We start from the raw sequence: 22,002 nt of genomic DNA on the forward strand, positions 1-22,002 counted from the left end.
GAAGACTTTAAATTTTACAAGATAATATCAAACCTTTCAATACACGTCTCATTAAAAATTCAAGAGATTTGAACCAGTAGATGCACTAATATTGTCAAAAACGTTGAAAAAACTGGTCCCCTCCCATAGACGCCCATGTTAAAACCAGACGGGTTTGAAAGTTTAGACCGAACCTATGTGACGCGCCGTATTCGCGAGTTAACATGTAAAACAAGACGGCCCAAGGGCTCGTAATAGTAGCCATATCGTACGAGTGAATAGCCCCTCTATACCCTACCCTAACGAGTGGATAACCCCTCTATACCTTACCCTAATGGGTGAATAGCGCTATCTTTTTCAATGCTTAAATGATTTACCGTGCATAAAATCAGAGTGAATAGCCCCTCGATTCCCTACTCTAAACAGTGATTAAATTATAACCGTATCAATTTACTTATGCTGTAATTCTAATATTCCGGCGAATCGAAGAACAGATAGTTTTTAGTGATAATCCCCTCGATGAGTTTACAACATAGACTTATGCCGATGCACACTTATCGCATCTCATAAATTTCTAACAAGGACTTATGCCCAGAAACTTTTGAAAGAGAAAGTTTAGTTATAGTGATTACGCATTTTAGTGATTATCCCCTCGAATTACCTTTAGCAATGCTAAAATGATCAGACGCATAACGCTCATTTAACACTATGTTAGCTCTATCTAAACCCACATTTGAATTAACCGCCAAAACGTTCCAGTCAAACATAACATAGATGACGATAGCTACCGAACGAGAACGAAACACATGAGGAGCGAGGTAGGAAACGGGGAAAATCGTTATCTATTTAATTAGCACATACATAAAGAAAAAATAAATATCAAAACCCCAAACATACAAATTCATAAGTATCCGACCCCACAGATAAAAATTCAAAAGTTTCCGACCCCACAGATTAAGAGGTACCCCACCCCACATCACCCCGACATTTTAGAGATAAGAATAAATAATAAAAAACTCGAGGTTTCTATCAAGTCTCTATGGTTGAGTGGGTAGAATCTTTGGCTACTACGCCAGCGGCCCGGGTTCGAATCCCGGGTCTGACCTGAAAAAATTTTAATTAAAATTAAATCTCTAACCGAGCCCAGTAACCCCTATGGGTGGGTTGTGGTAAACTGGTAATATAAAGTTCCTTTTAAGCTAAAATCTGACGATAACGAAGCGACAACCCCGGCCACTACTACTACTACGACGGCTCGGGTCAAACTAAGAGCCTATCGTATACTACGATATGGCTAAAAAATCGTTTGGACGGGCTTCTAAAGCGCGTGCAGCCAGCGTGCGTGATCAAGTGGGCTATGGTTAAACTAAGTACTCACGTGACCTTGTTTCTACTCTCAAAACATGGGCGGGAAATTTGAAAAAATACCGTAAATAATTAATTGTTAATAAATTAAATATAAATAACATTATCTTATTTTTCTGTCCCCTTTTATTTCTAATTGTTGGAAATTAAAATTACGGTGTACAAAAACTCAAAACCTAATAAAATAAATTAGTCAATATTTGGTGAAAATGATTTATTTTAATTGTTATTTTCTATTATAATAATTAAGAAATGACTTTTTGTACACATTTTTCTTAATTGAAAAAACAAAACGACTAATTCGCGAGTCCTTGTTCTGGCATTACTCCCTCCCCTCGTAAAGCGGCTTTGGTCATTGATTTTAAAGCTCGCTCTCTTAACTTTCTCTCCAACTCTTCCAGATTGCTTTTACCACCTAAATCCGCCTCTAAAGAAGCTGGAACCTTGAAAAATTATAATAAAAAAAGAAAAGAAAAGAAAAAGACCCAAGATTTTATGATTTGTAACTTTGATTTAATGATTGGAAGATTTTTGTTTTTAACGCTTTCAACCTACAACTTCTCTTTCGTCTCCGGATCCCTTTTTACTTTTTTTGTGTTTCTTATGTTTCTTGTGTTTCTTATGCTTTTTATGTTTCTTACGTTTCTTCTTGGAACCATCTCCTTCAGAATCCTGATTAATAATTAGATGCTTTAGATGTGTAATAAATTTTTTATCGGAATAAGAATAATATCAGGGCCCCCAGCCGAATTTCGAAAATATTTATATGAATTATAGGACTTTTTTCATGAAAATATAGGATCTTATAGGACGGTTTTCCAGAATTATAGGATTATATAGGACACAAAAATATCAACTTTCTCTTTTTTAAAGAACCAGTACTGCAAACAGGGGCCGAGTAATTAAGCTAAATGTTGATAAACATACAAGCCTCCATAGGAATAGCATTACACCCAACTTTGGAGGCTCATAACTCTGGTTCTACTAGAGATACGGGGATGTCCTTTGAGTATCTTATAGTCCTATTTGCCCCCCATCCAACAATACTAAAAAATTGGGGTCTACTACACAGGGGTTTCCAGAATTATAGGATTATATAGGACAGTAAAATATTAATTTTTCTTTTTATAAATAACAGTACTGCGAAAAAGTATTTTCCGCCTTTTTTGATCTAGCAAATGACTGCCTATTAGCTGCAAAACTCACCATGGTGGTACACACTGAATGTTTAGTTATCAGAACCATAATACACCGAGCTATTTTTAACTAGATAAGCTACAGTATTAGGGAAACCATCCCCATTTTATGATATTTTTTGGACCTGAGTATTGATGGGTTGCTTAAAATTCGCCCAAATTTTAAAATTATAGGATTTTATAGGATTTTTGCCAAAAATATAGAATTTTATAGGACAGTTTTAAAAATATAGGATTTTATAGGAATTATAGGACCTCTGGGGGCCCTGGAATAACCATCACCACCCCTTATATAAAATAGGAATTTTGAATTACATCTGACTGATGAGAGCCACCACTTCCCGGTGGTTTAATTCTCTTTTCCACCCATTCATCTTGTAATAGCAAATCTTCTGGAATTTCAAGTTTGGCTCTAATTACCACCGGTTCAGGGTCAGATTTGGTCATTTCGCGAACTTTTCCCTCCTATCATTTGAACAGAAATGAAACTTCTACCTAATTTTAATCCTAACTAACTATTTAATACTATACTTTAGGTTTAGCTATTGACGGAGACTTTGAACGTGAAATTCCTTTGTCATCAGTCTTCTTATTCTTATTAGCTCCGTCTAAATCAGATTTTGCGGATCCTGAAGATTCTGATAATGTTCTCTTTCTGCTCTTGTTAGAGGAAGAACGTTTGCTCTGTAGGTAAGTTATTGAAAAATGATCACAATTTACAAGTAGTTGAAGAGGGGGAAGTAAAAAATAGTACCTAAAGTCTAAAATAAAGAAATTTAAAACCCGGACAACAAACTAAACAAAACATATTCAAATATAACAATTACCAATATTTTTTCACCACCATCGTTGGGTTTTTCCGAATCCAAGCTCAATTTCTCTTTCTTTTTAATAGATTTTGATATTGGAGGAGGAGATGGGCTTCTGGAAACTTTCTTCTTGGATATTTTTTGAGGTGGACCAGTCTTCTTTAAGTCCTTTTGTTCAGGAGCTGAATCCTTAGAGGACGAAGAACCGGTAGATGAAGTAGAAGCTGATCTTGAAACATTAGGACTTCTGTCCTCTTTCTTAACGGGAATTCTAGGACTTAATGATTTGCGTTTCCTAGGAGGTGAAGAAGTTCTTCTAGGTGATCTTTGTCTTCTCCTATCAGGAAAAGGAGGAGAATCACCCCTCCTTTTGCCTCCACCTGGACTGACTCGTCCAGGAGGGCTTCTCATTCTTCTAGGATTGTCATTCTCCCTGATGGACTCCCTGTATCTAATTTCTAATTCCCTTTCTCTATACTTGACACCCCTTTCTCTGTCAAAACCTCTATCATCAGGACCACCTCCTCTATAATTGTCATTATTAGGACCCCATCCTTGATAGGATCTTCTCCTGTCTGGACTAAAAGATCTCCTAGGCCCACCTCCGCGATTGGTTACTGGGGACCTATAGTTTCTTCTATGAAAAGGACTTCCGCGTCTTGGGGGACTATTACCCCTTCTAGGAGGACTATTACCCCTTCTAGGGGGACTACTTCCTCCTCTTCTAGGAGGACTGGGGCGTCTGTAAAACAATAAACAGTCAATTTAATGTGTGTCTAACAGTGGTGTGCGAGTCCCGTTTTTTCGGTTTCGAGCCGAGTCCGAGTATCGAAACTAATTTCTTATCGAGTATCGAGCCGAGTCTCAAAAATACTTTCGAGTATCGAGTATTTAGATAGGTCAAATTTTGCTTCTTTCGAGTAATTATCGAGTCTGAAATATTGACTTGTCGAGTAGCAATTTTGTAAATTTCTTGAAAATAACGAAGATGTTCAATTATCTAATATCGAACTAGTTCAAAAAGATTGTTAGTGATCAATTAAACATTGAACAGGTGATTTTCAAAATAAATGATCATGAACTCATCGTCTGCTATAGTTGTAAGCCTCGGACTCGAGTATTTGTCAGAGTATTTAAAATGTTAAAAAGCTACTCGAATCTTTCTCGAGTATCTCAATGTGTTGTTAACGAGTTCTCGCACACCCCTGATGTCTAACCAATTTAAGTATTATTACCTTCTAGCTCTTGGTGAATCTCGGTCACGAGTGGCTCTAGGAGGAGGTGAAGCTGAACTTGAAGAGGATGATGATGATGAACCGGATGAAGAACGTTTTTGCCTTTCCCTATGCTGTAACAATCATAAATTAAGCAGGATTTAAAAAGGATTTAGAATTCATTTCAAATTTCACCTTAATTCTATCTTTTTTAGGTCCACTTCCAGAGGAGCCACTATTACTATCCGAATCATTAGCCTTAATATCATGAGACCGGTAATGTCTCTTGGCTTGAATTGAATCAACTTTTGGGGCTAACTCAAAAGGGGCATCTTTTCTATTATCACCCTTGTATTTCTTTCCACTTGGACCTTCACTCGAAGACCTTGAAGAAGATTCCGAAGATGACCTGCTTTTGCTTTTCTTCCTAAATTAAGATGATGTATTAAACAACTCTCTTAATTTTACAGGGCTTTTAAGTATTTACTTTAATGATCCTTTTGAATCTCTTCTCGGGCTTCTAGACAAAGTTTCCTTGACTGGTGACTGGGTGGTCCTATGATGCTGAGATCTAGGTTGCACCGGTGACTTTGATTGCCTTCTTTGACTTTGTCCAAGAGGAGATCTAGAGGTCCTACGTGGTGGTAAGGGAGAACGTGACCTCCTGGTATGTTGTGGTGAAGGTCCATGATGGGGAGCTTGGACAGGTGCTGGATTCGCAGCTGGAGGGCCATTCCCACTTGTCGGACTGGCACTTCGCGACCTGGCAACAGGATAGTAGGACTGTGGTTTTTGTTCCTCATTCAATCAGCTTTATTGGGAAACAAAATACACTGGCGAGAATGTGTCTATAACATTTCCCTCAAGGTATTTCTATCTCCCAGGGACTTTGTTTTTTCTCCCCCCCCCCTTCCATTCTTATTTGTGAGAGTGTCTTAAAACCAAGGGGTCGGACGTTTGTCAAAATCCCGTACACTTCGTTTGAAATTTGTTTAAAATCTCTCTCGAAAATCTCGAAATCTCACGTCAAAATCTAAAAATCTTAAAATCTCACGTCAAAATCTGAAAATTTTAAAATCTCACGTCAAAATCTAGAAATCCCAAAATCCCTACCTTAAAATCTGAAAATCCTGAAATCCCTACCTTAAAATCTGAAAATCCTGAAATCCCTATTTTAAAATCTGAAAATCCTGAAATCTTCACCTAAAATCCCGAAATCTCACATTAAAATCTAGAAATCCTGAAATCTTAACGTAAAATCCCGAAATCTAAAATATCAAAATCCGAAAATCTCCTCGAAATCTGAAAATCTCCTCAAAATCTGAAAATCTCCTCAAAATCTGAAAATCTCCTCAAAATCTGAAAATCTTGAAATCTGAAAATCTCCTTCAAAATCTGAAAATCTTGTTCCAAATCCCGAAATCTCCTTCAAAATCTGAAAATCTTGTTCCAAAGCCCGAAATCTCCTTCAAAATCTGAAAATCCTGAACAAAATCCCGAAATCTTCTTCAAAATCTGAAAATCCTGAACAAAATCCCAAAATCTTCTTCAAAATCTGAAAATCCTGAACAAAATCCCAAAATCTTCTTCGAAATCTGAAAATCTCCTTTAAAATCCCGAAATCTTAAAATCTTGGACTAGATTTCCAGATTTCTAAAATCAGAGTCAGAATCTCAAAATCTGGGGCAAAATCTCAAAATCTTTGTTAAAATCTTGAAATCTCAAAATCCCGTACACTAAAATTCCGAACGTCCGACCCCTCGCTTAAAACTAAAGCTTTATCTTCTCTAAGACCATAACAAGGCAAGAAAGTCATCAGGATCATTTTTAAACTTACCTATATCTTCTCTTCCTGCGAGGTGAGGGTGATTTCCTGGGTCTAGGTGAAGGTGATCTTTTTTGTCTAGGAGATGGTGATCTTCTAGCCCTGGGAGAAGGAGAGTGACGCCTCCCACCACCACTATTATGAGTTGATAATCCCCAACGTCTTCCACTACCACCACGAGACTCTTCTTTATTAGAGCTGTAAAATTTTTTAACTTAATAAGAAATTTAATCAAGATTAAAAACTTTTCAAGATTAAATTTAATACTGGTTGGATGGTGGTGGTGGTGGTTCCTTTTTACGAGGAGGGCTGGGTGATTTAGGGATTGGTGAATGTTTCATGAGCTCCTTTTCTTCAACTTTCTTCAAAGAAGCTTGAATTCTTTCCTGTTCTTCTTGACGTTTTTTTATTTCTTCTTTCTTTTGCTCCAACATGGGAGCTGGAATCCCACCAATGTTTTCTTGGGCACTTAAAAGAAGACCCCACAGTTCAGTAACAAACTCCCTAGCATTTTTCCCATTTAAAAATCCAGTAAGATTGATTTGAATCATCCTGGCATCTGGATACTAAAAAAGAATTTTTAAAAAATACACATGCAAAGTTAAAATATCAACTAAATAGAATAGAGTAGTGGCACTCCATGTTAACTACCCATAGAGCTTAATACAGTCAAAGGCAAGTAGGTGCCATTACTCTTTCTATTGTAGGTAAAGTTAATAAGTAAGGTAAGTCTTACCTTATCAGCTTCTAACTGATTAAATACAAATTCAACTAATACATCGTCGTCTATGCCAAGCATTTCGTGTAATTTGCTTGCAATCCATGGTTTAATGGTGTCAAGATTGACTTTATTAATATCCACTTTTTTAAAAACCTGATCATTGAATTTCATTGATTTGAGCAACTTTTTTTGCTTGTCGCTGAAGCGATTATCCTGCTCCGCGCTCGTACCCTTAAAATTTAAAATATAAACTAAATTTCCGTGCACAAACTGTCTTAAAAAGTATTAGTCTAGGGCTATAAACGCTTTAGAAAAAAGTGGATTGGATAATGGAGTCAGTTATTGACCAAGGCTTACAATCGAAAATTCATTAAAACGCCAGTGACTTATTACGGTATTAAATGTAAAACTTACGCGGAAAAAGCCAGCATCCGTCATTCTGAAGTATATCGGCGTTCTTTACATTTAATAATTATAATTATTTATCATCCAAACCGTCGACAATAATTTTACAGCGTAAAGATCAAAACCGCCGACAAAGCGCCGCCGAGTTGGAAACTTGGATAAGCATAAGCTTTATGCAAATTATGGATAAAAATGGCGTAAAATGCGTCACGTGACTGATATACACCAATGAACTTAGGGAAACCTATTCGCGCCATCCGGTGTTAGCGCGAAATTTACACTTAACGAAAGGGAAAAATGCGTCACGTGACTGATATACACCAATGGACTTAGGGAAACCTATTAGCGCCATCCGGCGTTAGCGCAAAATTTACACTTAACGAAAGCGAAAACCCGTAATTGAATTTATCATGATAATTAGTATTTAAATGCCTAAATTACGAGTAAATCGTAAACCGACTAAGTGGGATAGGTAAGGTGACAGTATAGTCATTAATTGTCAGTGGCATTATATATTTATTCTTTACTCATATATATATATTTGTGTTCAATGTGTGGTTACTTTATTCTAGTTATAAATTAGATTTCTCAGATGAAGACTTAGATGATCCCTCATTAGATAATAGTGTCATTGACGAATCAAACTCCAACTCTTGGTGTCCAAAGTGTGTTGCTCAAAATGAATCAGATGACACCATTCCTGATGCTGAAAGATTACCAAAAAACAAAGTCTATTGTCCAGCTCATTTGGCATCTCAATCCCAATTTCCTTGCTCAGTTCAAAACTGTTCAAGAATATTCAGATCACTATCCTGCCTAGAACGTCATAGTCTGTGGCATGAAGGAAAGAAGCCATTTAGTTGTGACAAATGCAAGGAAGGATTTTCCTCATTAATTGCTTTAAAAGAGCATCAATTAAAACATTCAAATGAGAAACCCTTGGGTTGCCCATTTTGTGACCAATTCTTCAGACATTATAGCTCCTTAATACGTCATAAGAAAACTCATTTTGGCAAATTATCCAAAGCTTTCACTTGCAACATCTGCAATAAGAATTTTACCCAAAAGAGCTACTTGAAGTCCCATACGCTTGTTCATACCCAAGAGAGGAAATATATCTGTTTGCAATGTCCCAAAAAATTCCTACATCCATCAGACTTGAAGAGACACTCTAAAATACATTTAAATAGGCCTATAAAAACACACAATTGTTCCCAATGCCCTGAAACATTTCCAGCGCTTTTAGATTTAAATAAACACTTGGAAGAGAGACACCCCCAAAATTTAAGTCTAGAAAATGAAACGCAATTAAATATTGATATTAATGACAATAAAATAATTCATCCGGTGATTATGGAAACGTTTCTACCAGAACAAAGTCCAACATTTCCAGAAAAAAATGTAGATAGTCATATAAATAAATCACCAGAAATCTCGGAAAACAACCCTTTTCAAACTAGTCACGTGACAGATTTTGATAAGGAAGAGATTTCTTTAGATTTTTTGCAAAGTCATATTGATTATGCCAAATTCCCTGACTTTAAAAGTCAAGCGTATTTTGATTGGTTATCTAGTTTTGCCAGCCTTTGTGAATATCTAATTCCTCCCATTGAAAGTACACTTATGAATAAAATTACTCAAGTTCATAAAACTTTAGTGGATCAGGTTTCGGGACCCATGGGAATAGTTCATTGTAAACATAATTTTCTTTCATTGTATAACATTGTCAATGTGCTTCAAAAAACAATTATTGATCACTTAAAATATGTTTCTCAAAATCTTCATTAGATTTAAGTTAAAAAAATAAAATTCATATTTCCCGGTGTTTTACATGTACATGCAATCTGTGAAATAAAAATTCTTTAATTTTGATGTACTTGCAAGTGCGTGCTTTATTTCTAATATGTTATATATTGCCAAACGCGTACACAATGTAGAGTATCTAAAAACCAAGTAACTTTACACTTACGTGGTTTTTACTCTCAATCATAATATGGCTTAGGGTATGGAAATGTGATAGGTTCGGGGAATGGTAATGTGAATGGTTCTGGATATGGTAATGTGACTGGTTCTGGATATGGTTCCGGACGTGGCTTTGGCTCGGGTTCCGGACGAGGCTCTGGCTCGGGTTCAGGACGAGGCTTTGGCTCGGGTTCCGGACGAGGCTTTGGCTCGGGTTCCGGACGAGGCTCTGGCTCGGGTTCAGGACGAGGCTTTGGCTCGGGTTCAGGACGAGGTTTTGGCTCAGGTTCGGGGCACGGTTGTGGCTTTGGTTCTGGTTCTGGCTGTGGCTTTGGTTCCGGTTCCGGTTCGGGTTGTGGCTTTGGTTCGGGTTCGGGTTGTGGCTTTGGTTCGGGTTCGGGTTGTGGCTTTGGTTCGGGTTCGGGTTGTGGCTTTGGTTCGGGTTCAGGTTGTGGCTTTGGTTCGGGTTCCGGTTCAGGTTGTGGCTTTGGTTCAGGTCGATTGTCGGCGTATCTTTGCCTCGCAAACTCTTTCAAGTACTCTATAGAGGTATCACATTTGGCCAATCGAGAGGAGCATACTTGGTTTCTTTGGTAAGTATCTCCAAGAATGAAAGCGTAGCTCAGGTCATCCGTCTCCTTCAGTATAACCTCTGGCTTTTCGAGGCTGAAATTATGTCAATGACCAAACGTTTAGGTTGACTACCGGGTCTTAATGTACCAATTGTTACCAGTCTACCTATAGTACTGGAAGACTTGCTCGCCAAAACTATCAAATTTATGATAATTGGCACCAACGTTGCAAATCAAGAACGCAGTGCATATTCTCCCGTACTTGTTGATAACTGCATTGACTACGTCGTTGATTCTAACGTCCACATCCCTTCGGTAACGGCCACCTTGAGTTTCAATGTTAAAATCTTAAGATATTTCTTAAGACAGAAAAAGATCTCACCCCAAGGATGATCCCTCCAGTACGGTGGTCTAGGTCTAGGTCTAGGTCCAGGTCTAGGCCCATAGTAGGGTGGATACGGTCTATGCCAAGGTCGGCTTCGATCACCGTCATATTGCCGAGCTTGTCGTTCATGATGGGCAACGAATCCAACCTGAGAAGAGGCAAGGTGGATCACAAACGCAAGGAAGAGTAGGGACAATATATGCTTCATCGTGACATTAGATTTTTGAAAATGAATGGTCCCGAGATTCGTGGCTTTTATACACAAGAGGGTTTATCAAGGTGAAGCTGATAAATAAGAAAATAACTGGCTTTAGACTCCAAAACGTTTTAGGGTCGCTTACCCCTAAAGGATTAAAAACAATTTTAAGTTGCCTTATAAGTTGTTTTGATAAAACCTTAACCCGTTGTATAGTCACGGAGCAAAGTGTCAATTTTGCAATCCCATGGTGCTTCAGAGTTCTTCAAAACGCAAATACGATTAATGATAACAAAACTTAAACGATAAACGTATTTAAGGCGACGTTGGGAAGGGAAAATTAAAACGGCCGAGATGAAGTCACTTTTATTTCTCGGGGTTAATCTCATCTTGTGCGTCCTTATTCTAGGCGCTACTGAGGATCAAGAGGACACCGAAGACGCAGCCCAAACGACAGAAACGGAAGGACAGGATCGTCACTACCCTGGGCACTTTCCTGGTCATGGTGGTCATCATGGAGGACATCATGGAGGACATTATCCACCCTACGTACCACCATATGACCCTCCCTACGTACCACCATATGACCCTCCCTATGTACCGCCTTATGTGCCTCCCTACAGGCCACCTTATGTACCACCATACCAGCAGCCATATGGTTAATTTACTATTAGATTAGCTTTTCTTCTGTCAGTACCAGAGATGTGTTTTTCACAATCAATTCGGTTCTAGGGAGATGGAAGAGACAAGACGGACCACATGAAGGTCATAAACACAATGTTCTCATTGAAGACGTCCTGGGTGATTTGAGGCAAAGAATAGGAGTCGATTGCACGTCAGTTTTAGTTTGCAACAGTGTCACCAAACCACGATATTACGAACACTTTGGAGAACAAGTCCTTGAATATTTTGGGTACGTACCTGATTTCTTTGGAAACATTGATCATTTAAATCTAAAATATTATCTTCTTGTATTTCCAGAGGTTCAGCCCCAGTTAACCCAGTTTTTGATATTTTCACTTCTGCTTATAACCTGGGCAAGAGCCTAAGTGGCAGCACTCAATGTCGTCGCAATTTGGGTACATGTGGAAGAACCAACTTAGAATTGAAGGAACTGGCCGATAAATATTACGATTAGCAATGGCATTATTGACGTCACAACAAAATGCCACGTATTAATGAAATTTAAAAACTTTTGAATGTGTACGAACATAGAAATTAAATTAAAATGAAGCATTCGATTAAGAATCAGAGAATAAATTAAGTTTAATGTTTTTGCAATCATAAATCTTACAAATTTTCCTTTGAAATAAACATTTTAATATTATTATCATGAAATATTTTTCCGGAAATTATTCTTCATCGCATTGGCTTAATAATATATTATCCGACATGACCACGTGGTATAAAATTATGACCGTATCCTCCTCCGTGACGACCATATTTTCTTGCGTAATGACGTCTGTGATGCCTAAACAATGGATGTCCGAACTGTCCAATGGCCAACGGAACCGACATGAGGCAGATGAGAGCGACAATTAAAAAGATGATGCTTCGTTTCATAATGATAATAACTTTATTTCATAGACTTTATAGAAAGGCTAGTATGGGCTTGACGGCTCAAGTTACAATGAAGAGTTCAATATGATTGTTGTAGCCTTTTTATAGTTCATAACAAGAACCCATTTAAGACCCGAGAACGTTGTACTAGTTCCAGTTCCCTCATACATCAAGCCAAATTGGCACTGGAAACGTACGAGGACACGGAGAATGAAAATTCATACGCTCTCGGTTCTTATATGTGTTATTGTTTGTAGTAGAACCACTTGACAACCGTAAACACTGCAAGTTTTTTTCAAGGGTTGTAATTCATTTGAGATTTGAGACAAAATTTTCCAAGACGTCGCTTTTTATTGAATTAAGATAAGCACAAAGATACCACTATTTGAATTTAAGTGGTGGTTCAGAAAATTTAAAACAAGTGTATTACTTAATGAGGTTTATATAAATCAAGGGACAAACATCAAATTATCAAAAAATATTGTTATAAGTTCGTATTCCCGTTTAATCCTTCTTCATACGATTTGGTTTTGAATCCTGGAGATTAATGCCATCGTCCTTTAAATCAAATAAAATCCATTAGATTGACTATAATAATCCTAAAAGGATAGAAGTATATATCCTTTTGGTTCATCTATATCATCACCTCCTCCACCGCCACCTCCGTAAGGTCTGTATCCGCCACCTCCGCCATATGGCCGATATCTACCACCTCCACCACCTCCTCCGTACGGCCTATACCCTCCTCCTCCTCCATGATGTCGGTATCCACCCTGGGCAACGACAAGTGGAGTAGCGATGAGACCCAAGAGTAGAATAAGCAACAGGACTCGATTCATGATGGTTTCGTAAATAGTAACTGTGTTCTTCCTGGCTTCGGTTAGAGGTGACTCGAGACAACTGGTGATCGAAGCTCGAATGATGTCTTGGGTTTGGTTTAGGGTTCTTTTATACTTAAACCGTTCACACTATTTCTAACCATCCACTTGAAATTATCACTTTGATTTCATATAAGTGGTCCATCATGCCACCAAGATTTCTTACGCATTTCCGAGGATTTCACAAGACACCCAATGTGAAGTTTAAAGAAAAACAGCTATGGATTCGATGAACCCATGCTGAAACATCGTTCGATAGTGATATCAACACTCAATCTGAATGAGTGGTGTATAATCTGTTTTCCAAAACTTTGAAGAGCCCAAGACGTATTTTCTTTTTTACTACTAACGAAAATGATAGGTTATGCTTAAGCCTTAAATGAGATTTTAATAATTTAAATTTCAGTCTGGATGCCCGTGTTTACGTTATAAATGGAGCCTATCCAAATATTCACTTTGAATTAAAATATCCAGAGAAACAGACCGTAAACTGTCTCGATATCTTTAGCATAAACAAAGGATTATTCTTTAACCTCCAAGAACTGAGTAACTACCGTCTTATGAAAGTAAAAACCTCGTTAAAAACTTAACCGCGCGTTTCATATTTAAATAATTCATTGTGCTTTTGTTTAAGAATCCCCATTCCATGACTCCAAATAAGAATGGCTTTATCCTTCACGTAAATAATTTATAACAGAAAAAAAACTAACAGTTCCTTGTTTTAAGACTCTAAGACTGAAGACGTCTCGAGCTAAATTACACGACTTAATTGTCTAGGAAAAAATATTACACCTACGTGAAAATATGAGTGTATTTTTACGTACAAAAGAAATAAACAAAATTTATTATTTATGAAAAAAATAACAAGACACTTTTGGCTTTACATTATTGACACTAAAAACGGGGCCAAGCCTTAAGAGATTTTCCACGCGTAAACCCCAGCAAAAATCTAACAAAAAAAAGACTGAAGTTCTATAAGAACCTAAGACTGCGTATAATTAAAATTGAATAAAATATGAACTTTCGCCCGATTTGAGTATATAGCATAGAAAAGAAAAAATTAAGAAAAATAAATAAGAAACCTCTCTCGAGGCTGTCAGCCTCCCCTCCAGGTTAAGAAAATAGGTCTCCGGGCGCCTTTTTTGCTTCCCAGGTCGTGACCTTTATTAGAGTCAACATCTTTAGCGAATCTCCCTCCATCCTGAGAAGTCTGCCTCTTAAGATCCCTCCCATCATCTTGCGTATACCTATCCTATACTTTTCAGGAATTAGAAGGACCATGCTGCAAACCCCCGACAGCGAATTGATGGAGAGAGAGAAAGAGAGAAACGTTTTTCTTCTTTCTCTACCTGGCCTAAATCTTTCGATTTAAAAACACTTGGATAACCAAATATACAAGCTGCCATATTCCGGGAGACCAAGATAGCTTGTAATTTTTTTAATGAAATACAATGAATTAAATAGTCAAAGTTCAATCAGCAGAATGTGCCAAATTATGTTTCGTAGGTTTTGCAATGGATGTAATGTAAAGGACTTAGCAAAATCTAAGAGATTTATAAGATATTAAATTTATAATCCAGAAAATATAAAATGTTACGGCCCATTAGTTTCAAAGAAGCGAGCGTATAAATATATATTTTAGTGATGTATTGTGTAATGTAGCGATACGCCTCGCAATGAATTTTGATATACGATATACGCAAATATAGCAATAATTTCCTTTTATGACCAATAATCCAAACACTCTCTCAGAAAGGGAAGAATTCGAAAATAAAATAATTTAAATATATTTACGAATACGATAATGGTCTATTTTAAACTGTATTAATGAAATTGTAATTTACAAGTAAACGGCGCTACAAATAAGGATAAAATGGCAATTACGGCGTGAAGAAATAATACCCCCCTATTTAAAACCGGAATTTAAACACGCAAACAATTCAACCATTTCGTTATTTAACTTTCGGGAAGTCTAAAAATATAACTCGGAGATAGTTTTTTTTTCTCTTTCTCGGACACATTTTGGCCTTTTAAATTACTATTTGATAAATACGAACGAAAATAAGCTATGGCCGATGCCGTGGAGCAGGAAACACTTAAGTAAAAGTGATTTTTTTAAAATTCATTTTACCAGGAACCCCCCTGCAAAACACTTCAACCATTGCCACTGAGATTTCCACCACTTCTATATAGCCTCTTATCAAATACAAAATAAAAAATGTTTTTAAATTATTTTTAAATGTAGGCTTTCAAATATAGAATAAAAAATAAAATTTGTATTCGATTTATAAAACATTTCATTTCATTATAGAATTATTTTGCAATAAATTTCTCTTGAGTAAATTCCCTAACGGAACTTTTAAATATTTCTGTTTGAAATTTGAATATTAAAACATGATCATAGTTTTTCATGTATTTTCTTAAGTTTCACTGTAAAATTTTCAAAACATTCCATTTCTTCAAAGCTCTTAGTTGGCCAAAATTCGACTAAATTTCTTTCGACCGAGGGGTCAGTTACTCAGTTTAATAGGTACTTGTGACTGTACTCTGCCATAGAAAATACTGAATTGAAACCGTAATGGTTGTACGATGAATATAAGAGTGATTATACCCTCGGTTTACGAACTAAGAAAACTCCAAGTTACCATCGTATATCCATCCCTGAACACATTCTTAAATTATTTCAAGTTTAAAAAACACGTAATGAGAACATTTTGACAAATTCCATTAATGGTTTCTTGTTTTTCTTTTCTCTCTCTCTCTCATTTCATTAAAATAAAACAAAACTTCATTGTTTTTCCTGCGAAATGATTCTATAATTGTCTTAGGGGTTTATTTTTTTTTTTAAGAAGAGAACTTGTAGTGGGAGGTTTAAGAAAGAAAGAAAAAAAAACCGTTTTCTTTGCTTAGAAACATAATGGGATGCGCTGATGAGATGGAGGAGAAAATGATGATAAGTACAACAGCCTGAAGTACAAAAAAATAATAACAATAATAAAAGAAAAACCATATTTTTTGCGACCCGTTTTCTTTCAAAATGAAATTGTTTATATAATTATTAAATGGGCGTTTATTTTTTAGGTTTTTTTTAAATATTTTCTTTTCTTTTGGCCCTATCTCCTGCATCGAGAAAAAAAAGTGTCAATTCGTTCATAATATTCTAGGGCGAAGAGGTCGAGTTCGGATTATAAACTATCTGACTATAGGAATTCTACCAAGCACCCAGCTTAACCTTGTCATAATTTCGTTCCTATGGATAAAGCTGTTTGGAAGATAAATATCTATGGGAAAAGCTGTTTGGAAGAGAAATTTCCATGGGAAAAGCTGTTTGGAAGAGAAATTTCAATGGGAAAAGCTGTTTAGGAAGAGATACTTCAATGGGAAAAACTGTTTTGGAAGAGATATTTCAATGGAAAAAGCTGTTTAGAAGAGAAATTTCAATGGAAAAGTAGCTTTAGAAATACAAACTAACGAAAAAAATATCACCTTACCACTTATCTCCCCTTTCACTCTCCCTTCAATGACGAACGAAAATTTTTATACTGTCAAAGGCGGTAATGTGGCACTACTACTACTACTACTACTACTACTACAGGGCAGCTGAAACTAATATTTTCGTCATACGAGATGGTTAAAAACCCAATTGATACATCCATAACTCGCGCTTCTCGTATATATATTTATATAAACAACAATATTCTTTCTCAAGTCTGCAATTATACTACATACATACGAAACGAGTAAATAATAGATAGCTTAGGGCATCACGGGCATTAATAGCTATACCTAAAAACAACAGCTTCAAACTAAATAAATAATTCAACAAACAAATTAAGTATAAAAGAGGGGTAGCGCATCGAGAAACGCCAACAAGAAAAAAACTGGATCGTGAAGAAGACGGTGCACACTCACGCATACAGTAGAATGTATTAACGGGGTTGATTATATAAATATATTTTAAAAACGTTTGTAGTGAAAGAAATAGGGGTGTTTGAACCGCTACTAAGTCAGGCCAACACACTTATACTTAAAATTAAATCGTTTTCTTTCCAAGAAAGAAAAGATGAAAAAGATGTTACGAGACTAGAATGAAGATTACTATTTTCTTTTTCTTACCCTTCTCAAGGTTTTAACCTTTGACCCTAATATTTTTCTGGGAGCAACTCCTCCCAAACCACTACGGACTAAAAATTCCTGGGTGCCCGAACTAAAAATAACAAAATAAGAAAAAACTGTGCCATTCGACGCTTCTCCACATCTGGCTGGGCGTTTATTAGTTTAGTTCAGTTTAGAAAGGTCACGACACTGGAGCATATTTTGCATAAACCAGAATGCCAACACTTCTTAAATGGTTTTCTAAACTGGATACAATTTAATTAAAGCTCAAATTAGTTTATAAATTAACGCCTTGTGGCTGCCTTTAACTTTACTGGCTCTAAATTGATGAACATAAACTGGTATCCGGACTCTCTTTTTTAAAAGAAGTGTTGCTAATGAAAAAAAAAAAAATAGAAAACCCGTCATCCGCTTGTCTAAAAAAATATAGCATCACCAAAATTGCACAGACCCTTTTGAAAAAAGGGCGAATTCTGGCTGGTCCACATTTAGGCCTAGGCGAGATGGGGATCAAATGTTTAGCGTAGGAGCTTATAACGGATGTCGTAACGCAGCCTCTTACACGATGAGAGAGACGCAAAATTCTATAACATTTAAGGCGGTGAAGATATTTTTAATCTGGTATTTGGATAAGCCGGGCAATGAATTCTTTATATATACCGTTAACTCCCAAAAGTTTTAGGATCGGGTCCTTTAGGGTCTTAACGAAATTGCCATTTTTAGTTGTTTACGGCATATAACCAGGAAATTTAGAAAAAGGTTTATTTTTAGGAGGAATGTTTTTTTCTTCGTTTGATTTTCATATTCTGGTCAAACCTGTTCGATTTATTCAGTCAGCGAAGAAACAGATAAAAAATAATATATATTGTTCGTTTGTGATAATTACGTGAAAAAATGCAAGCTATACATACATTTTTATGTACGGGATAAGGAAAAATATGTATTTTGAATTTTTGTGAAATTATTACTCGTATTACCAGACGAAGACAGCGTAATATAAATTTCAATTGTGTTTCTAATTTCTACACAAAGAGGGGACGGGATTAATTAAATTCGTTATTAGTAATTATTTTGTTACATATTATTGTTGTTAAGCAATAATAAGCCAGCCGTTGAATTTTTAAACAAATTTACACATTCGAAATTTAAAATTATTGTACTAAATTAGGACAAAATACTTTTAGAGCCCCAATTTTGGGAAAATAAATTTTGTTATCAATACCTCGTAAACTAAATTTTTCATAAATTGAAAAAAAAAAAAATAAATAAACCGCTTGTGTTGAGAAAGGACTTAACAAAACTATATGACGTTCGAGAGACAAGAAAAAAAAAATGTTTTGAACCAGTTTACAACTAAATTTTCACATTTTTTCCACAAGAAAAAGAAAATAAACATAAAAATTAGTTAAAAGCTGTCATGAAAAGACTCAAAGATGCAGAGCGTGAATTGCATTCGAATGATTTCTCTCTCGTGCTATGTACCTAGACCCTAAATTGTTATTTTTTACCTAAAAAAACACACTTTTTCGTCTCATATATACAGACATAAATACGGTTAAGAGGAAGAGTTCGTAACATTTTTTTTTATATCTGGAAATTCCTAAAAGTGTCACTATCTTTATCGGAATAAATGATTAAAGTCTGACGAATCTAGATAAGAAGGATACAAACAAATTAAATACAAATAAAAACAAGATAGGGAAGTCTATAAGACTGTGGAAATAAAATTTGTTTACTGTTTACTCCTTTAGAGACAACAAATCATTCCTCGAATCTTTAAACTTAAATTGACAATAGAAATTTGACCAAATATATATAGTAGGAAAAGAGATCAGATAGACATGGAGGAAATCATTACACTAAACTGCATGGAGGTCGATGAAACTGGAAATTGAAAATTACACATAGGCCTATGTTTCACTATGCAAATTGGTCTTATAATTAGTAGAAGAATCGATAAAAATTTTCCTTATCACCCTCAATTTAATTTCACCAGTTTTTATCACTTATCATCTAATACGTAATTACAGATAATTCAAAGATAACTATACTTATGAAATCAAAAATATCTCGCTTAATTCTAAGTATATAAATCTTAAAACAATCCAATTGTGAAAATTAATTACATGATAGCAAATCCTTTCCCATCTTCCTTTTGATTAAATGTTAAAAAAAAGCTTAAATCCAAATCTAGACGGAATTAATATAGTTCTATCCTTAGACCTATTGAAAGAAAATCGCTCTTTCAAAAAAGGAGAATGTTTACGTGAAATTTCTATTCATTTAAAGCTGGGAGCGCTTTTTCAAATAATATATTTTCTTAATTTAGAATTCCAAAGAAGAAGAAGAAAAAAAATATTAATCTAATGTAAGTTCCAGTCGAAAAGAAACGCGGAAGAACTTTCACCGGTCGAGAAAATATTATTACACAATTTCCCTTTCATTTAATTCTGGTTAAAATTCCTCGGCCTACCCCTACCCCTCCCCCACCTTTAAAAAAATTAAAAATTGTTTTTCCAGTGCGAGGGTAAGTAAATTTTACATCATGGGCGTGTCATTTAACTATCAGGAAAGAATCACACATTAACTATATCGGTTACCGCAAAATATCCTTGAGCTACGGAAAGAATCGATTCGAGAAATCGATCAATGATTGTTTACGATTAATATTTCCTAATTTAATTTTAAAATACATTTCTTACGACGTAATTATCTTAATTACAGTTAATAAAGAAAGATTAAGGACTTAATGGGTTATACCAGGGCTTAACTCATCTTGGTTTACGTGGGATCCAAACAAACTGAGCTTCCTTATCAAAAATTATGGAGTATATTATATTGGGCAACTAAACTCTCCTATAACATGTTGAAATATCGTTGAGACAACACAAACTCCCTAAGGGGCCCGTCCCAGCATCTAAACATTACGACTGGATGAGTAAAACGGGTCAGAACAATAAGCGATACGCTGCTAAAACTAGTATCATTAAAATTTATATAGAATGGGGGAGATGAAATTTTCATACACCTCTTAAACTAGAATTAAATAAATTACAAAATACTTCGGATTGAAAACAATACGCAGAATGTTTATGATAAGTCTGCCATAAATTGAAAGGAGGGTTCATAAGGTCAATAGAAAGTGTCGAAGAACAACATTCATGTTTTAGGTGGTCCATCAATGTTTGGGATCCCATGTTTGACCCTAGGAACACACCTCTTCATTTTATGGCAGACTTATTAGAATCGCCTTGTACATAAACTTCTTGAATTTATTTTTAGCGCAGTTGTACCCTAATCTGTTATTATTTATTTTCATTATTTACGCCATGGTGTAAAAAAGATTAACGGAAGACCTTACTAAGTTTTCTAGAAACGAAAGAGATTATGAAGAGATGAGAAATGTTTTCTTCACGATTTCTTGGCATATTCGAGTGAGATACGGTTGTTTCTTTCTTTTTTGGTTTACGCGCAAAAACAAAGGCAACAACATCGTATATAATCATTTCGGATTATTATATAGGTCCGGAGAGAGACAGAGACAGAGAGAAAGAGAGGAGGTCAGTATCCTTTCAAAATGAAAAAGGTTCAGAAATAAGGTCAAATTTTTTCTTTTTTCTTTTACCCAAATTAAACCGTGATCTTGAAATAAGAATTCTAGATTAAATGCACCAACACAATCGAAGTAAGAAATACAAAGATCACCCATATATGCCAAGCAATTAACGTATTTATTTATTTATTTATTTAAGGAAGATGACGTCACTCTAATGGAAGATATCTTGACCGTTCCCAAATTGCTAGAATATGTTTTAAATTCTAATTTATTCAATTACGGTCATCTCTTTCGCGAATTCATCCCCCTCCTAAAAATATACAAATATATTAATAGATACTATTAAAATAAATTTTATTTAAACGTCGTGATGACTTTCACAATCGTCTTTTTTTTTCTGTTTCTTTACATCGCAACATGCCGCGAAGTAACAAATACTTTTTCTTCTAAGAATAGATATTCGAGAAACTAACTAAGAACACATACTCAACAACGCATGCTAGGCACGTTACCAGGGCAATATTACAACAATACTCCCCTATATAGCAATCACTCGTGGAAAATATACAATGCCCCCTCCCCCAAGCTTTTCCCCCCTCTATACGTGAAATTTTCCAACAACCAACAAACTCCCGCATTTTTTTAAACAGACCCCATTTAAATTTACTAATATAACAAGAGAAATAACACGCTAAAGGTGATAAACCAATCATCTGCAGGTTCCTTTTTTGGCCTAGAAAAAGCTGGGCTTTTACATAATCTTAATACGGGGGTGCCTGTGTTTATGTGAGAATAAATAGGGAGAATGCGGTGCCAATGTAAATAAAAATGCAGATTATTCATTAATAAGTAAATATCGCTGTACTTTGAAAGTTTTTTTCAATGTTCAACATTGGAAGTGCAATAAGAACCTGATGATATATCACAATTAAAAATTAAAATCAAATCAAATTGATAACCGTTCCAAAAAAATCTGTAATTATTAAAACAAAATTGACACTCGATTGGTGATAAAATTTATACGCTTATTATGAAATTCCAATTTCACATCGATCATTTAACAAATGTTAATAAAAGTTAAGGCTTAACTCAAGAGTGGGCGATCAAAATAATTTACATTTTCATTTTGGACCCAGATTTTTAGAGAATATGGTCCTCGCTATCTTTCTGTCACAAAGAAAAGATGGTTTCCCCGGGAGTTCCTGATGGAATCAACCAGCACCATCTTCCACAGGAAAGCCCAAAAACAAGGCGATATTTTTC

General features: G+C 35.6%; 5 protein-coding genes and 1 long non-coding RNA gene across 6 annotated transcripts; 3 read left to right on the forward strand and 3 right to left on the reverse strand.

The window, feature by feature from the left end:
* Window positions 1-1,543: 1,543 nt before the first annotated feature.
* On the reverse strand, window positions 1,544-7,701 carry Srrm1 (Serine-arginine repetitive matrix 1). Its single transcript, XM_089843695.1, has 12 exons — window positions 7,524-7,701; window positions 7,125-7,340; window positions 6,656-6,954; window positions 6,401-6,586; window positions 5,051-5,326; window positions 4,759-4,990; window positions 4,585-4,697; window positions 3,368-4,091; window positions 3,072-3,224; window positions 2,856-3,005; window positions 1,900-2,016; window positions 1,544-1,787 (listed from the first exon to the last, which is right to left on the reverse strand). Exons 1-12 carry the CDS (start codon window positions 7,545-7,547, stop codon window positions 1,641-1,643), a joined length of 2,637 nt encoding a protein of 878 aa, XP_089699821.1. The 5' UTR covers window positions 7,548-7,701; the 3' UTR covers window positions 1,544-1,640.
* Window positions 7,702-7,811: 110 nt separating this feature from the next.
* Window positions 7,812-9,386, forward strand: LOC149661747 (uncharacterized). The gene is made up of 2 exons (XM_089843737.1): window positions 7,812-7,986; window positions 8,087-9,386. Exons 1-2 carry the CDS (start codon window positions 7,943-7,945, stop codon window positions 9,300-9,302), a joined length of 1,260 nt encoding a protein of 419 aa, XP_089699863.1. The 5' UTR covers window positions 7,812-7,942; the 3' UTR covers window positions 9,303-9,386.
* Window positions 9,373-10,679, reverse strand: LOC149661748 (uncharacterized). The gene is made up of 3 exons (XM_089843748.1): window positions 10,431-10,679; window positions 10,215-10,374; window positions 9,373-10,142 (listed from the first exon to the last, which is right to left on the reverse strand). The coding sequence occupies exons 1-3, from the start codon at window positions 10,639-10,641 to the stop codon at window positions 9,497-9,499; spliced, it is 1,017 nt and encodes a 338-aa protein (XP_089699874.1). The 5' UTR covers window positions 10,642-10,679; the 3' UTR covers window positions 9,373-9,496.
* Window positions 10,680-10,952: 273 nt separating this feature from the next.
* On the forward strand, window positions 10,953-11,967 carry LOC149661749 (uncharacterized). The gene is made up of 3 exons (XM_089843761.1): window positions 10,953-11,287; window positions 11,362-11,542; window positions 11,611-11,967. Exons 1-3 carry the CDS (start codon window positions 10,984-10,986, stop codon window positions 11,765-11,767), a joined length of 642 nt encoding a protein of 213 aa, XP_089699887.1. The 5' UTR covers window positions 10,953-10,983; the 3' UTR covers window positions 11,768-11,967.
* A 553-nt stretch (window positions 11,968-12,520) lies between these two features.
* Window positions 12,521-17,671, reverse strand: LOC149661750 (uncharacterized). Its single transcript, XM_089843802.1, has 5 exons — window positions 17,635-17,671; window positions 17,473-17,557; window positions 17,184-17,274; window positions 12,836-13,142; window positions 12,521-12,747 (listed from the first exon to the last, which is right to left on the reverse strand). Exons 1-5 carry the CDS (start codon window positions 17,669-17,671, stop codon window positions 12,734-12,736), a joined length of 534 nt encoding a protein of 177 aa, XP_089699928.1. The 3' UTR covers window positions 12,521-12,733.
* A 3,163-nt stretch (window positions 17,672-20,834) lies between these two features.
* Window positions 20,835-21,100, forward strand: LOC149661751 (uncharacterized). The gene is made up of 2 exons (XR_016369043.1): window positions 20,835-20,868; window positions 20,936-21,100. It is a non-coding gene; the product is annotated as an uncharacterized LOC149661751 (long non-coding RNA).
* The last annotated feature ends 902 nt before the right edge of the window (window positions 21,101-22,002 follow it).

Source organism: Phalangium opilio, unplaced genomic scaffold, assembly GCF_054372755.1.
Source record: "Phalangium opilio isolate 3A_F unplaced genomic scaffold, DU_Popi_V2 ptg000070l_1, whole genome shotgun sequence".
Classification (NCBI taxonomy): domain Eukaryota; kingdom Metazoa; phylum Arthropoda; class Arachnida; order Opiliones; family Phalangiidae; genus Phalangium; species Phalangium opilio.

Bases quoted from the DNA above. Each gene is read 5' to 3' on its own strand.
- LOC149661748 (XM_089843748.1), bottom strand. From the start codon at position 10,641: ATGAAGCATATATTGTCCCTACTCTTCCTTGCGTTTGTGATCCACCTT. The intron at 10,375-10,430 runs GTGAGATCTTTT...TTGAAACTCAAG, and splicing joins CTGGAGGGATCATCCTTGGG to GTGGCCGTTACCGAAGGGAT. The intron at 10,143-10,214 runs GTAGACTGGTAA...ACATAATTTCAG, and splicing joins CAAGTCTTCCAGTACTATAG to CCTCGAAAAGCCAGAGGTTA.
- Srrm1 (XM_089843695.1), bottom strand. From the start codon at position 7,547: ATGACGGATGCTGGCTTTTTCCGC. The intron at 4,991-5,050 runs GTAAATACTTAA...ATCTTAATTTAG, and splicing joins GATTCAAAAGGATCATTAAA to GAAGAAAAGCAAAAGCAGGT. The intron at 4,092-4,584 runs GTAATAATACTT...ATTGTTTTACAG, and splicing joins GATTCACCAAGAGCTAGAAG to ACGCCCCAGTCCTCCTAGAA.
- LOC149661750 (XM_089843802.1), bottom strand. From the start codon at position 17,671: ATGTGGACCAGCCAGAATTCGCCCTTTTTTCAAAAGG. The intron at 17,558-17,634 runs GTCTGTGCAATT...TTTTTTCATTAG, and splicing joins TTCGCCCTTTTTTCAAAAGG to CAACACTTCTTTTAAAAAAG. The intron at 13,143-17,183 runs GTAAGAAAAAGA...GAACGGTTTAAG, and splicing joins AGGTTAAAACCTTGAGAAGG to TATAAAAGAACCCTAAACCA.
- LOC149661747 (XM_089843737.1), top strand. From the start codon at position 7,943: ATGCCTAAATTACGAGTAAATCGTAAACCGACTAAGTGGGATAG. The intron at 7,987-8,086 runs GTAAGGTGACAG...ACTTTATTCTAG, and splicing joins AAACCGACTAAGTGGGATAG to TTATAAATTAGATTTCTCAG.
- LOC149661749 (XM_089843761.1), top strand. From the start codon at position 10,984: ATGAAGTCACTTTTATTTCTCGGGGTTAATCTCATCTTGTGCGTCCTT. The intron at 11,288-11,361 runs GTTAATTTACTA...ATTCGGTTCTAG, and splicing joins ACCATACCAGCAGCCATATG to GGAGATGGAAGAGACAAGAC. The intron at 11,543-11,610 runs GTACGTACCTGA...TTGTATTTCCAG, and splicing joins CAAGTCCTTGAATATTTTGG to AGGTTCAGCCCCAGTTAACC.